This window comes from Cavia porcellus, unplaced genomic scaffold (assembly GCF_034190915.1).
Source record: "Cavia porcellus strain 051 isolate PalLab524CR breed Dunkin Hartley unplaced genomic scaffold, mCavPor4.1 scaffold_14, whole genome shotgun sequence".
Classification (NCBI taxonomy): domain Eukaryota; kingdom Metazoa; phylum Chordata; class Mammalia; order Rodentia; family Caviidae; genus Cavia; species Cavia porcellus.
In genome coordinates this window covers 66,994,116-67,007,827 of record NW_026947497.1, presented here as the reverse complement: position 1 = coordinate 67,007,827, position 13,712 = coordinate 66,994,116, and the positions used below count along the sequence as shown (strand labels likewise).

General features: G+C 42.3%; 1 protein-coding gene across 5 annotated transcripts in view; it reads left to right on the top strand.

Moving 5' to 3' along the window:
* The window catches only part of LOC100135519 (peroxisomal bifunctional enzyme-like), a 42,376-nt gene extending 29,232 nt beyond the window's left edge, over window positions 1-13,144 (top strand). For 4 of the 5 annotated variants that reach the window (XM_023560244.2, XM_023560243.2, XM_063260497.1 and 1 more), the window contains 2 exons: window positions 1,088-1,429; window positions 10,251-13,144. In XM_023560244.2, coding sequence (XP_023416012.1) covers window positions 1,088-1,429; window positions 10,251-11,515 — 1,607 coding nt within the window. In that variant the 3' untranslated portion in view covers window positions 11,516-13,144. 5 annotated transcript variants of the gene reach the window in all.
* The last annotated feature ends 568 nt before the right edge of the window (window positions 13,145-13,712 follow it).

Sequence of the window (13,712 nt, the reverse complement as noted above, 5' to 3'; positions counted from 1 at the left end):
ACCGAGTCACAGAATCTTATTTGTACTTGCAGTTTTTATCTCATAAAAAGCATAGTTTCTGCTTGCTTACTTTGATTTTTAGTTAGTCTTGTGCTTTCCCTTTCTTTCTATGTTTCCCTGCTTTTTTGGGGGAGTGCATTATTGTGCCTACCATTCAAATATTTTGACCTACACCATGATATTCGTTTCTTTTTCTTGTGGTGTCTTTTAGAGTAAAAAATTCTTCATTTTTGTGTGGAATTATTATTTTTTACTAATACTTTTGGTTTGAGACAGTGCATGTGAAAAGATTCCTTAACACCACAAAGATGTTCCTCTATTGTCTCCAACAATTTTTTAGAAATTTACTTTGTCTATGGATTTCTGATCCATCTTGAATTAGTTTTTATAATAATAGGGTGCTAACGAGGGGTCTGCTTTTTTTTCTTGGTATAGGGGATCAAACGTATGACATTGTGCTTGCCAGACAGGCACTTGTGCTGCTCAGCTAAACCTCCAGCCCCAGTGGTCTACTTTTTAATTAACTAAAACTTGTATTTATTGTATATGTGGATATTAAATTACCTCAATACCATTTGTTCAAAAGACACTCCTTGCACCACTGAACTGTGTTCTTTCCACCTGTGCTGAAAATCAATTAGCCATCATTGGAAGGATTTATTGATGCCCTTCCAATTGTCTTCTATTCATTTCTATGCCTACCTTTACATCATAATAACCCTGTCTTCTTTTTGTTTGTTTGTTGTAGTCCTGGAGATTGGACCCAGGGCCTTTGCACTGAGCTAAATCCCCAGTACTTTTTATTTCTTTATTCAGTAACAGGGTCTCACTAACCGGCATAAATTGCACAGGCTGGGCTGGAATTTGTGATTCCTCTGCCTCAACCTCCAGAGTGCTGGGATTATGGGCATGATTAAATTCTATCTGACTAAGTTACAACAGTGCCAGAGATTTTGGTATTAAAGTTCCATTAAATATCTTGAAGGGTAGTATTTTAGTCTAGTACTTTGAAACCATTACTACTGTTATTATTTGCTAGGACGTATAAGGTATATCACTAAAGCTCTGCTCTTTCTTACCCTTTCAGATCAACCCCTAGAACCTCGCAGAATCCTCAACAGGCCAGTCCCCAGCTTGCCCAACATGGACGCCATTTTTGGGGAAGCCGTCGAGAAGATGCGGAGGCAGCACCCAGGGCAGCTTGCTCCGGAGACCTGTGTCCGTTCAGTCCAGGCCTCTGTGCAGTACCCCTATGAAGAGGGCATCAAGAAAGAGAGAGAACTGTTTCTGTACCTTCAGCACTCCGGGCAGGCCAAAGCCCTGCAGTATGCCTTCTTCGCTGAGAGAAGTGCACCCAAGTGGTCAACCCCATCTGGAGCCTCCTGGAAAACAGCTGCTGCGCGCCCAGTCTCCTCCGTTGGTGTTCTTGGTGAGCCCATGGGCTGTTCTTGGGATTCGGCCTTCAGCGAGGGTCTGCGGGCACTGAGTTCTATGCTGAACATTTTATTCATGTCAGCTCTGTTTGCCTCCTTGAGCCTTCTATATTTTATAGGTGATCCAGAGATAATACAGGTGATATATAGGTGATACAGAGATACAAATATTTTCAACTGTGAGCTAAACTCCAGCAGTGTGAAGGCCTGACCCTAGGTCTGTCTGACTCCAGACTTTACTCACCTCTGCCTCTTCTGTATATGAATCACTCCAACAAAGGTTATTTGTAGTACATTTCAAGGTGTGACCTATCATTCTTTTTTTTTTTGGTCTTTTTCCTTTTTATTGGTACCAGGGATCGAACTCACGACTGCCTGCTTGCAAGGCAGCACTTATGCCGCTGAGCTAAATCCCCAGCCCCGTGACCTGTCATTCTTATAAGCAGGTACTTAAATGAATTCCATTGTCTTTCTGGTTCCTGGGTCCATTCTCTCCTCCCAGTGAGAACCATTATTGCTTTGTTTTGCAGCCTTCTGCTATTCCCGCGTGCCTTCTGAAATGTTCTGACTGCTTGTCTTCTTCCCTGGGCGCCTTCTTTTCTGTCTTCTGACCATAAATCTAGCTTATCCTGAGGACCTGCTTGTTCTCAGCTGGCTTCTCCCACACCCCATAGTCCTCAGAGTCCCCTTTCAATTCTCTCTCAAATTTCTTATGTTTTCTGGACTGTCTTGTTCATGGGCCTGCTTAATGGGCCCATCTTTCTATCTGTCCTTTTAAATTTCTTCACTCTTTCTCAGTTCCTGAAAATATTGGTGCCTGGCTCACCCAATCCAGTGCCCACTCTGATTGTGTGGATGGTGTTCCCCGCTGTAGCTTCTGCATTCCTCGGCCTCCTCAGACTCCGTGAAAGTCACTTTGCTTCACCTTACTGTCACCATCCACACTCATGGCTTCCCCGTAGGCCTTGCCATCACTGGGGAAATTTCTTGGTCTGTCAGATTTGAAACTCCACTGTTTCTCCATGGTCTCTTAGCTTTCTGTGTCTTGTACGTGGTTATTTCACCTACATTCTCGACTTGATCAGTTCCCCCTTATCTTTATCTTTTTTTGAGCATTCATATTTAGTCTGAAAGGTGATTACTTCAGCCGTTCTCTTGGCAGTGTCCTCAAACTCTGAATCACTGACCTTTCACCATGCTCCCTGGAAAAATTCCAACCCTGATCCTCCTAACTGTGCACACACATAGACCCATGCCCAGGCCTCTCAGCACTGCCAGAGACAAGGCTGGGATCAATGCCGCTACATGTGTATCTTCTTCCACCTGACCTGAGCTCTCATGGCCATCAGGCTGGGAGAAGAATGTAGTTCATTAAAAACTGCAGGGGTATTTAAAGCATTTTTCTTCTTGATTTATCCTCCTGGGTGGATGAGGTTCCTGGAAAATTCAGTTCCACGGCAGTGAGCTTGGTAGAGGAACACAGCTCTTTTTCCCTGTCTGTATATGTTTATGGTACACCATTAGGGAACTAAAGTCAGTACCAGTACAGTGTGTATGTGCAGTATTGTAATAACTGACAGTGAAAAGCTTGGTCCTGCATCCCCTTGACTGATAGTTCTGAATGTCTTGAGACCACACAGTTGTGTCACTAGAAGAAAGAGTTCAAAACTCGTTCAGGGCAGTATTAGTTTTGTTGTTGTTGTTGTCTTTTTGAGACAGGGTCTCACTATGCACCTCAGGCTGGCCTTGAGCTCACTTTGTAGCCCAGGCTGGTCTCAAACTCTAAACAGTCTTACTGTCTCAGCCTCCCAAGTGCTAGGATTACAGGTGTGCACCACCATTCTGGTTTCGTTTTGTTCTGGTGCATATTTTTATTTGAATTATTAAGTTAAAGTGTTAGAGAAATAAAGAAAAAGACCTAAAATGAGAGCTAAAGAATATTAATTGATGCATGTTAGAGTTGGATTATGAGTTGATTTGTGTCTACCCCACACTCCCCCTTGACGTCCCACCCTTCAGCACACAGCCTGTGGCGAGATGCAGGCCCTGAAGTCCCACGCTGCGTCTTCCCCAAGATGCTCTGTCTTTCCTGCTGTTTCCAGCTTTGAGTTCACAGGGCACAGGCCCAGGACATCCTGTTACTCCTTACAGTCCACAGAGTCTGCAGTTTCTCTAATGTTAGAAGCTTTGTATGAAGCTTGGAACTGATAGCTAGTTTTGAATCTCACACTTCACTTCCTGATGTTTTCTCAAAGTTTAAGATGGAAGTTGCTACAGCAGTGACAGCTGTTTGGCCTTGTTACTGAGAGAAATGCAGGTGTTTAATAATTTGCGCATCAGATAGTTTAAAAATTATAATATAAAATATGTATTAAAGTGGGCTCATAAACAATATAGAAATCTAAGCAGCCAAATTGATAAATTTTGGAATTTTATTAGTTGAGCTCAGTGACCACTCACGTAGACCGCTGTTTCTGAGTCAAACTGAGTGATCCCAAAAAGAAGGCTTAAAGGGCATTTAAAGCAAAAATCTGTAAACAATGTAGCTAGAATCTTACATTAATTTTGGTTGACACCTGTATCTTGCTTCTTTGTTGAGCAGGTTAATTTTTTCTCCTGTGGGTGCAGCTCATTCTGCTTTTCTCATGGAATTTGTACCCAGATTAATTTTTTACTGCACTGGGTCAAATACAGGGCACAAGATGGCATCAGTTATGCCAAGCTACAACATGCATAACAATGCATTCATTTATTATACTGTAGGTCATATATAATGTTAAATAATTTAATAAATTTGGAAAAGTAAATAAATATAACCTAGAGAAATTAAGTCAGCAATATGGGAGAGCTGATATATTCTATATTCAAAACCAATCCTTACCCTAAGTGGCTTTCACCTGGCTGTGGTAGTGCATGACTGGAATCCCAGCACTCAGGAGGCTGAGACAGGTGATTGCTACCTAGAGAGCTGAAGTCCAGCCTGACCTACATGGTAAGATTCTGTCTCAAAAATAAATACACATGTAAATAAATAATAAATGCCTTTCACAAAGCTGTTTCATCCACACCGACTTGGGTAGATAACGGGTTACCTGCTGCTGTGACAGATAACAACAACAAAACCTCCATGATAGAGCATAATGAAGACTGATTTATTCTTACTTCACTGGGCTCCTCCAGGATCAGAATCTTTCTAGCTGGTGCCTGTACCACTGTCTATGTCAGTAAGCTTTCCCTTCAGAGTTCCAGATAGTGAATATTCACATTTTTGTGGGCTGTAATATCCAGTCATATCTGCCAGTGTGTGCAGAAACAGCCATAGATACTATGAAAGTGATTAGTATGATTATGTTCCAATAAGACTTTGTTTAGGACACTGAAATGTGACTTTGATATAATTATCATATATCACAAAATAGTATTCTTTTCATCTACTTAGAAATGTGCAAAGATTTTTGGCTGTACAACTTAGTGGCTGAGCTTGTGTCCTGGCCCGTGGGTAAGTCAACATGGATGCTAGAGGGGGAGTGGGGATGAGAAGAGACAAGAGACTTGAAGAATGGAGACAAGACAGGATTCTGATCAAGTCTCATGTATAGTGTATTGGGGAAGCGGCTGGGTTCTGACACGTCAGCAGGTAACTTAGCAACAGTGGGAAGTTACAGCGAGATCAGAGGTTATAGGGTAATTTAAGTGTCCTGCGTATGGGCCCATAAGGCAGGCTAATTAGTATAATCGCTGTACAAGCCAAATCTCAGGGATATGTGACAGGCTAGGTGAAAGGAGATGGAAACTTAACTACTAAATAGAAACTTAACATTAAGATGCCTGTTGTCTTATTAACATAAGATGACACCCAATTGCAGGGTTTCCCACAGGTCCCCCTTTACTTTAAAATATAAGAGGCTGCATCCTTGAGGAGACTGTGCCTATCTTGGATCAGGACTCTTCCACAGGGAGGCAACCTAGCCTTACCTGTCATTGGAAGGCAGGGCAGAGAGAGGCCCAGTTACTGTCTTAGGTGGAGGTTGGTGTCCTTTGTGAGGCCCGTTGCCCATCTCTGACTATCCAGTCTATCACACCAAGGTAAGAGAAATGGAGCAGGCAGCATGTTTTCACAAAGCATTATCATAATATGGTTTTGCAGGCTCTGCGTAATTTTTCTGTGAGCCATTCTAAACCTGTGGTAATGGACTTGTATAGGTTGCATTTTTATGGCATTCACCTGCTGTTTGACAAAAGCCATCAATTTATTAAAAAGGAAAGGGCCTAATCATATAAAAGGCAAAGTTAAAAGGGCACACCTCTCCCTATAACTCATGGTTGATAAAAAAGGGAGAATGGTACTCCACAAGGGGTCATTTAGAAATATTCTATTTCATGCCTTATTCATCCTTAATTTTTTAAATTTGTCCTTAATTTTTAAAATTTGGATGCTGCTGGACAATCAGCAGCCACCCATTTTTGGCATACTGAAACACAAAAGCAATTTGCTTCTGTACTATGGAGATACCCCCTGACTAACTTATGGTATGATCCAGACCCAGTGCTTATCTGGGGATGAGGATCAGTATGCATATACTCTAAAGAAATGAAATCTGCAAGATGGCTACCAGAATAATTGGGTAAACAAATAGATCAAGTGCAACAAATAGAGGATAATGTCACAGATGACTCCAGGGGCGATAATGCCCCCTAAGAAATTTTTCCCATCTCTTGTTTTTCCGATGATGAAACTAGGAGCCTGAATCCATGATGATTCTACCACTGCCAGGAATGGGAGGCTTTAGACCCCTTCCCAATGCAAGGGCTCTGAGTGCCACTCTGTTTGGTTCCCCATGTAATTGTAAGGGAGGTATAGTTAAAAAACTAAGCCCACCTCTTACACTAGAATGACAGATTGCAGTGATAAGATGGCATATCTTGGGAGGCTGGGGATTTAGCTCAGGGGCATAAACGCTTGCCTTGCAAGCATGCTGAACTGAGTTTGATCCCTGGTACCGATTAAAAAAAAAAGATGGCATATCTTCAATACAGCCCCCAAATGGGAGGAGGCTAAGTATAAGAATGGGTATGTCTCCCAAGCCTTCTATAACTCCCCAAAATAAGGATCAATTAGACCCATGTCCTGAAGTATGTACAGAGTCATGAGTTGATGCATTCTTCTTGCTATACTTCTGTACAAAAATGCACAAACGCCAATAAGACCTTTTTTATAGCCATATTGCAAATAACTTCCAGAGGTACTTTTGGAGGAAACGATTGGTCCCTTATTCCACAGATCCTTGGAAATTTGAAATATGCCCAAGCTTCATGTCCTAACACATCTGGAAAACCTGTATGCTGACACCAGGTCCCACCCATTCATGTTTCTGATGGTGGCAGACCACAGGATAGGATCAGGGAACATATGGTGCAGGTACAAGTCTAACAAATTGTAGATAATCTGTTCCCTCAAATCCACTACCACCCCCTGGCGTTCCCAAAATTACAAGGAATTGATCTATATACCCAGACCTTAGATATCTTAAAAGCCACTTATATAGCCCTTACAGTTTCTAAGCCTGATTTGGCTAAAGATTGTTGGCTGTACATGGCCCAGGGCACTCCTGCTTGGACCATTACTTGGACTGTTAATTTTACTTTCATTAAGCCCTTTCCTTTTTAATAAATTGATGGCTTTTGTCAAACAGCAGGTTTATGCTTAATGCTCGTGAGAGAGGAACTCATATCCCACTTTGTAAGCAGTTTTCTTCATGCTCGAGCAACTGGTTTGAATTTGAGTGAAAAGCACTGGGTTAAATTGCGCTTAGGCCTCTGTCTGCATAGGCACCCTACCTTATTAACATATCAAGGTCCCACTCATTGCCGGCTTGTGTATTTGCAAGGCAGGCGCGTATGCCACTGAGCTAAATCTCTAGCCCTCTGCCTTCACCTTTATTTCTCCAGAATAATCACTATCAGTTACGCCTGGAAAAACTCGTAGTCCATTAGGCGTCGTGCTGTTGTGTCCTATTATAAGGTTACATGTATTTTTTGGTAGGCCCCAAAAACTCCTGTAGGGAGGGCCTGCACCTCCATCTCAGGGGTTGGTACTGTGTGGGTGGTGGAACTGAAGTCCAATCCTGCACTTTGTGTTGTGGCTCTAGAGAGGTCTGAAATGGATTGCTGTTTGCTGGAACAAAGCTTACCGCCCCAAAGATTTGTTTGGGCTTGGGGGCCTGGGGCTGTAGCTCCCTACTGTGTAATAACTGTTTTTAATTCTCTTATCAGTTTGAAATGAAACCAGAGTAGCGGCGGAAAACTCTGCCCTCTGCGTCCGTAGTTTTGGTCACAGAGAAAGCCTCCATATCATCTAGCTTCAATATTGGGTCAGGCCAGGGGGTAAAATTACAAATCATACCCCAGAGCGGGGTTCACTGAGCCAGAGAAATCCTGGAGGAAACTCTGGGGTTTGTTTCACTTTCATTTTGAACTTTGCTATTTTTAGCCTTTCTAATTGGGCTATTAACTCCTGATGTTCTTTTTCCAGTTCTGTCCTTTTAAAAGTTCAGTTTGGGCTGGAGATTTAGCTCAGCAGCATGAGCACCTGCCTTGCAAGTGCATGATCGTGAGTTTGGTTCCCGGTACGGATTTAAAAAAAAGAGTAAAAGTTCAATTTGGTCTCGTAATTCCTTCCTAGCATTGAAAGTTGAACATGCTGAAGCAGGAACAGTGTGGCCATTACAGTATGGGGGAAGGTGCGTGGCTAGGGCCCTGTTAAGGGCTTTGTCTGTGCCGGCCACCTGGTGTGGGGGCGGGGCTGCAGTGTTCTAAGCCTGGAGGGGGTTGGGCGTTAGCAATTACTGGGTCACTTTGCTCCTGAGATAAAATTTATTAAGCCCTAATGGACACAATTGTTTAATTTTTTCCTTTACTCTTTGTGTCTTTAAAGCCTTTCCTAAACTTTCAACAAAAATCTGATGCTGGCTAATTTCTTGCCCCATAATTGCTGTTCACTTACCAAGGTTTAGCGCAGCTTGGGAGGCTCCCACGTCACCAAGTCTTCTATTTTCTTTTCCTTTTTTTTTACTTTGGGCCCACGAACAGCGTCCCTCACAAAGTCCCCCATTCTCCTGCCCCACATTGGGCGCCACTTGTCACAGCTCATGGGTGAGTCCACATAGACACTAGATGGGGAGTGGGGATGAGAAGAGACAAGAGACTTGAAGAATGGAGACAAGACAGTGCTCTGATCAAGTCTTGTTTATTAAAAGAAAGAGTAACGAATATATAGGGTATTGGGGAGGGGCCTGGGTTCTGACACGTCAGCAGGTAACTTAGCAACAGGGGGAAGTTCTAGGGAGACTGGAGGCAATAGGGTAATTCGAATCTCCCTGGGGGGGGCATAAGACAAGCTAATTAGCATAATCACTGTACAGGCCAAACCACAGGGACATGTGACAGGCTTGGTGAGGAGAGATGGAAACTTAACTACTAAATAGAAACTTAACATTAAGATGCCTGTTGTCTTATTAACATAAGATGACGCCCAATTGCAGGGTTTCGCACAGGCTTGCCCCATAAACCCTAGCTTGGCAACACCTGGCCTGAGACATCTTCCAAGGCCTCAGAGTTGTCCTCTATCACATAGAAGGTTTCAGTAGCCAATCTCAGATCCTACATCTTTCCCACCACCACTACCACATTTCCCTGACCAGAATCAGGTAGAGGCTCTACCAGGATATAAGGGGTCTAGAAAATACAGTCCTACGTGTGCCCGGGAATAAAAGGAAATGCAATGGAAATAAACAGTGACATCTTTAGTATCAAATAATTTTTCTGCAGTAACCATTCTTCTTCTTTGCTTTTTTCCAACTGGGATGATTCAGTTGCCCCAATATAACTGACTTCAACGTGATGTTTCTTTGTGCTTTTTCATGGATTTGTTTTTGTTTTGTGTGTCATGGTACTGGGGATTGAACCCTGGGCTTTCATACTGCACAAAATCTCCAGCCATTTTTTTGAATCAGGAATTGATTTCAGGACCTTGCGCTTGCCAAGAAGATGCTTATGCCATTGACCTATATCCCCTGCCCTCACCAGACATTTGTATTTTTATTTTTAAAATTTTGAGATAAGGTCCCACTGAGTTGCCCAGGCTGGGTCTGAAATTGTAGTCCTCGTCTTTCAGCCTCCCAGAGATCTGGAATTAGAGACATGAGCAGCCATGTCCAAATATTTCTTGCTCTTTTCTTTTCTTTTTTGATTGAAACCGGGGGTTCACACATTAAGCAAACAAACAATATAACTCTGAGCTATATCACTGCCCTTCAAAAATGCCTTCACCAGCGTTTCTCTGACTTTAGAGCACTGTTATTTGTTAAATATATTCCTAAATGTGTTATTCTTTTGGTGTCATTTTAGGTGGATTTTTTTTTTCTATTCATACTCAGATTGTTAGTTGTTAGTACCCAGAGATGCATAGATTTTTGTACATTGTGTGTTGTGAAACTTAGTTGGATTCATTTATTAGTTCTAATAGTTTGTAGGTCTGTGTGTGTGTGTGCAAATTTTTATTTCCTCCGCAACGCTTTAACATAGTGCCTAGTCTGCTTCATTTGTCTCCCTTGTGTGTGTGCGTGTGTGTATGCATGTGTGTATGTGTTTTGAAACCAGGTCCCTTAGCATGCTAAACACACACTGTAATACCAAGCTAAATCCCTAACCCTAAATCAGTACTGTTTAAGTGCCACCTTGCCATTGAAGCTTCTTATGGTAAGTGATTTTCTGGTTCCCAGTACCCTTGAATCATTCTTTTTCACTCTCTACCTACAGGCTTGGGAACAATGGGCCGAGGCATCGCCATTTCTTTTGCAAGGGTCGGGATCCCTGTGATTGCTGTGGAATCAGACCCAAAGCAGCTAGAAACTGCACAGAAGTTAATAACTTCAATCTTGGAGAAAGAAGCATCCAAAAGCAGGCAACAGTGTGGCCAGCAAAGGTCAGGACCAAAACCTAGGTTCAGCTCATCTATGAAGGACCTAGCCAGTGTCGATCTAGTCGTCGAAGCAGTATTTGAGGACATGAACCTGAAGAAGCGGGTCTTTGCTGAACTGTCAGCTGTGTGCAAGCCAGAAGCTTTTCTGTGCACCAATACTTCAGCCCTGGATGTGGATGAAATTGCTACTTCTACCAATCGCCCTCAGCAGGTCATCGGCACTCACTTCTTCTCCCCAGCTCATGTTATGAAGTTATTAGAGGTTATTCCCAGTCGACACTCATCCCCCACCACCATTGCCACTGTTATGGACCTAGCAAAGAAAATTAAAAAGGTCGCAGTTGTTGTAGGCAACTGTTACGGTTTTGTTGGGAATCGCATGTTGAGATCTTATTATGAACAGACTAATTTCTTATTGGAAGATGGCAGTAAGCCAGAGGACATAGATCAGGCACTGGAAGAATTTGGTTTCAAGATGGGGCCCTTTCGAGTTTCTGACCTTACTGGCTTAGATGTGGGCTGGAGAGTTCGCAAGGGGCAAGGTCTTACTGGGCCTGTGCTGCCTCCAGGAACTCCTGCCCGAAAGCGAGGCAATGCAAGGTACAGCCCCATTGCTGATATGCTGTGTGAATTGGGAAGATTTGGCCAGAAGACTGGTCAGGGTTGGTATAAATATGACAAGCCATTGGGTAGGATTCACAAACCTGACCCCTGGCTTTCCAAATTCCTGTCAGAATACAGAGAGACCCATCACATCAAACCGCGTGTCATTGGGCGGGATGAGATCCTGGAGCGCTGCTTGTACGCACTCATCAATGAAGCCTTCCGGATCTTGGGGGAAGGGATAGCTGCTAGTCCAGAGCACATTGATGTGATCTACTTGCATGGGTATGGCTGGCCGCGGCACAAAGGTGGGCCCATGTTCTATGCCTCTACCGTTGGGCTGCCCACAGTTTTAGAGAAGTTGCAGAAGTATTACCAGCAGAATCCTGATATTCCCCACCTGGAGCCCTGCAACTATCTAAAAAAGCTGGCTTCCCAGGGAAACCCTCCTCTGAAAGAATGGCAGAGCCTGGCAGGGCTACCCAGCAGTAAATTGTGATTCAGCCTTCTCAGTTGGGCTCACATACTGGAGTCAGAAAAAAAAAAGAAAACAAAAACCGTGAAATTCAATCCTAAATTGCAATCTTTAGAATGTGCTTCCTATACTTCTGAGTCTGTCCCTATTATTAAATTCAGTGAATGAACTTGTGTTAACACAATGCCATGCTATCTGATGAATATGTTAAGGTTCCCAAGTGCTTTGATCGTTGGAGAAATATGTCATCAATTTATAAATGACATGCATCTGTTAAATATATTTAAGTCATAAACTAATTTTGTCAATTAAGTCATAAACTCATTTTGGCCCCTTAGCGTCCCATACGCAGTATGGATCACACACATTCACTGAGTCTCTCCTGAACATCTCTGACCATCAGAGAGCACCTAGCAGACCTACAGTCCAGTGGGGCATTAAACCAACATGGGAACCTGCATTGGATTCTCGTGGAGAAGGTTGGCAGGGCAGAGTCGGCAGTGGCAACCTCTGTGTGTAGGTAGACAAAGCTGCCTACAGACAGGTAGAGGTAGTAACTTGACAGAGGCAAGACACATGCAGGAATTGCCAACAGAGTCAAGAATGTCTGGCCAGAATGGGGAACTGGAGAGCACCTGGGTATGTCATGCTCAGCCTGTATCTATGCAAGGTCCAATCTCATGTAAGTAGTCATTCTTGATGCTTAGAGAGGGCTTAGTGATTTTTGATAATTTCCGTAAGACAGACAGACAGACAACCCCTGCCACCCAGTCTTTACTTTTCTATTCAAAGTGAGACAGAGACAGTAAGTTGTTGACCCAGTGTAAGAAGGGATTATAGGGAAGGCACAATCTTCAGAGATTCCTTGATTTGTGATAGTGTGATGACGCCATTTTCACTGGCAGGATAAGCCTTCCTGATATTGTCTGTGGAAACAGTTAAATCTTGAAACATCTAAAATTATTCCAAAACAAAATTTTATACTTTCATTGTAACTATAAGAATTCTTCTGTTTGCCAAGGATTTAGCTCAGTGGCATAAGCATATGCCTGGCAAGCACAAGGTCATGAGTTTGATCCCTGAAATAAAAAAAAAAAAAAGAGTTCCTCTGTTTGACTTTTTGCCCTATATAGTTAACAATTAAGGGCTTAATCAACAGAAAAGCATGTGTAGAAATGTTGATAACAGAGTTCTTCATAATAGCCCCAAACTGGAATCAATCAAATATCCATCAACTGATGAGTGGTAAACTAAATGCAGTATATCCATACAGTGGACTATTATTCAGCCACAAAAAGAGGACAAAGCACTGATACGTGTCACAATATGATGAACTTTGAAAACATTATGCTAAGTGGAAGTAGCCAATCACAAAAGACGTATGACCATCTGAATACAATGTCCAGAATAAGTAAATCTACAGAGCCAGAGAGTAATCTGGTGGCTGAAGAAGCCAAAATTTTATAGGGTAAGGAAAGGGAAGCAGTGGCTACTGGGTACAAAGTTTATTTTGGGTTTGTAAAATTATTGTGGTGATGATGATATAAGTGTACTAAAAACCAACCAAATTATATAATTTTATATTGTATCATGTGAAGGGATAAATTTTTGTTATGTGAATTGCATATCAGTAAAGTTTTTAATTAACTAATACACGCTGCTAAAAATGTCCTTCATTTTTGTATAAGGGATTGTTTTCACAGTAGTTTTACCTGTAAACTTCAAAGTTCTGATGGAGCCAGGCACTTTGGCATTTGCCTGTAGTCCCAGTTGTTCAGAAAGCTGAGTCAGAAGGATGACTTGAGCCAAAAGTTCAAGGTTAAACTGGGCAATACAGCAAAACCCCCTTATCTCAAACAAGCAAAGGAGGAGCTGATGGACAGTCCTGTAATCAATGCATTATAAGTCTTCTATTGTAAGGCAAAAAAAAATCAGCATGGTTTTAATTTTAATTCAATTTAGAATAATTTTTGAGTTTATAATACTAGTTTTTTTTGGGTTTTTTTTTTGGTACCAGGGTTCAAACTCACGACCTCATGCTTGCCAGGCAGACCCTTATGCTGCTGAGCTAAATCCTCAGCCCACTGCTAGGTTTTATATAGTACCATTTTTGAAATTAAAGACATTAATAGGAGAGATTCTTGAAGGCAGTAACTGCTTCCCAAGTGACTTATTTTCATGTTAATGTAGAAAAAATTTAACTTTTCTTCTTTAAACCTTG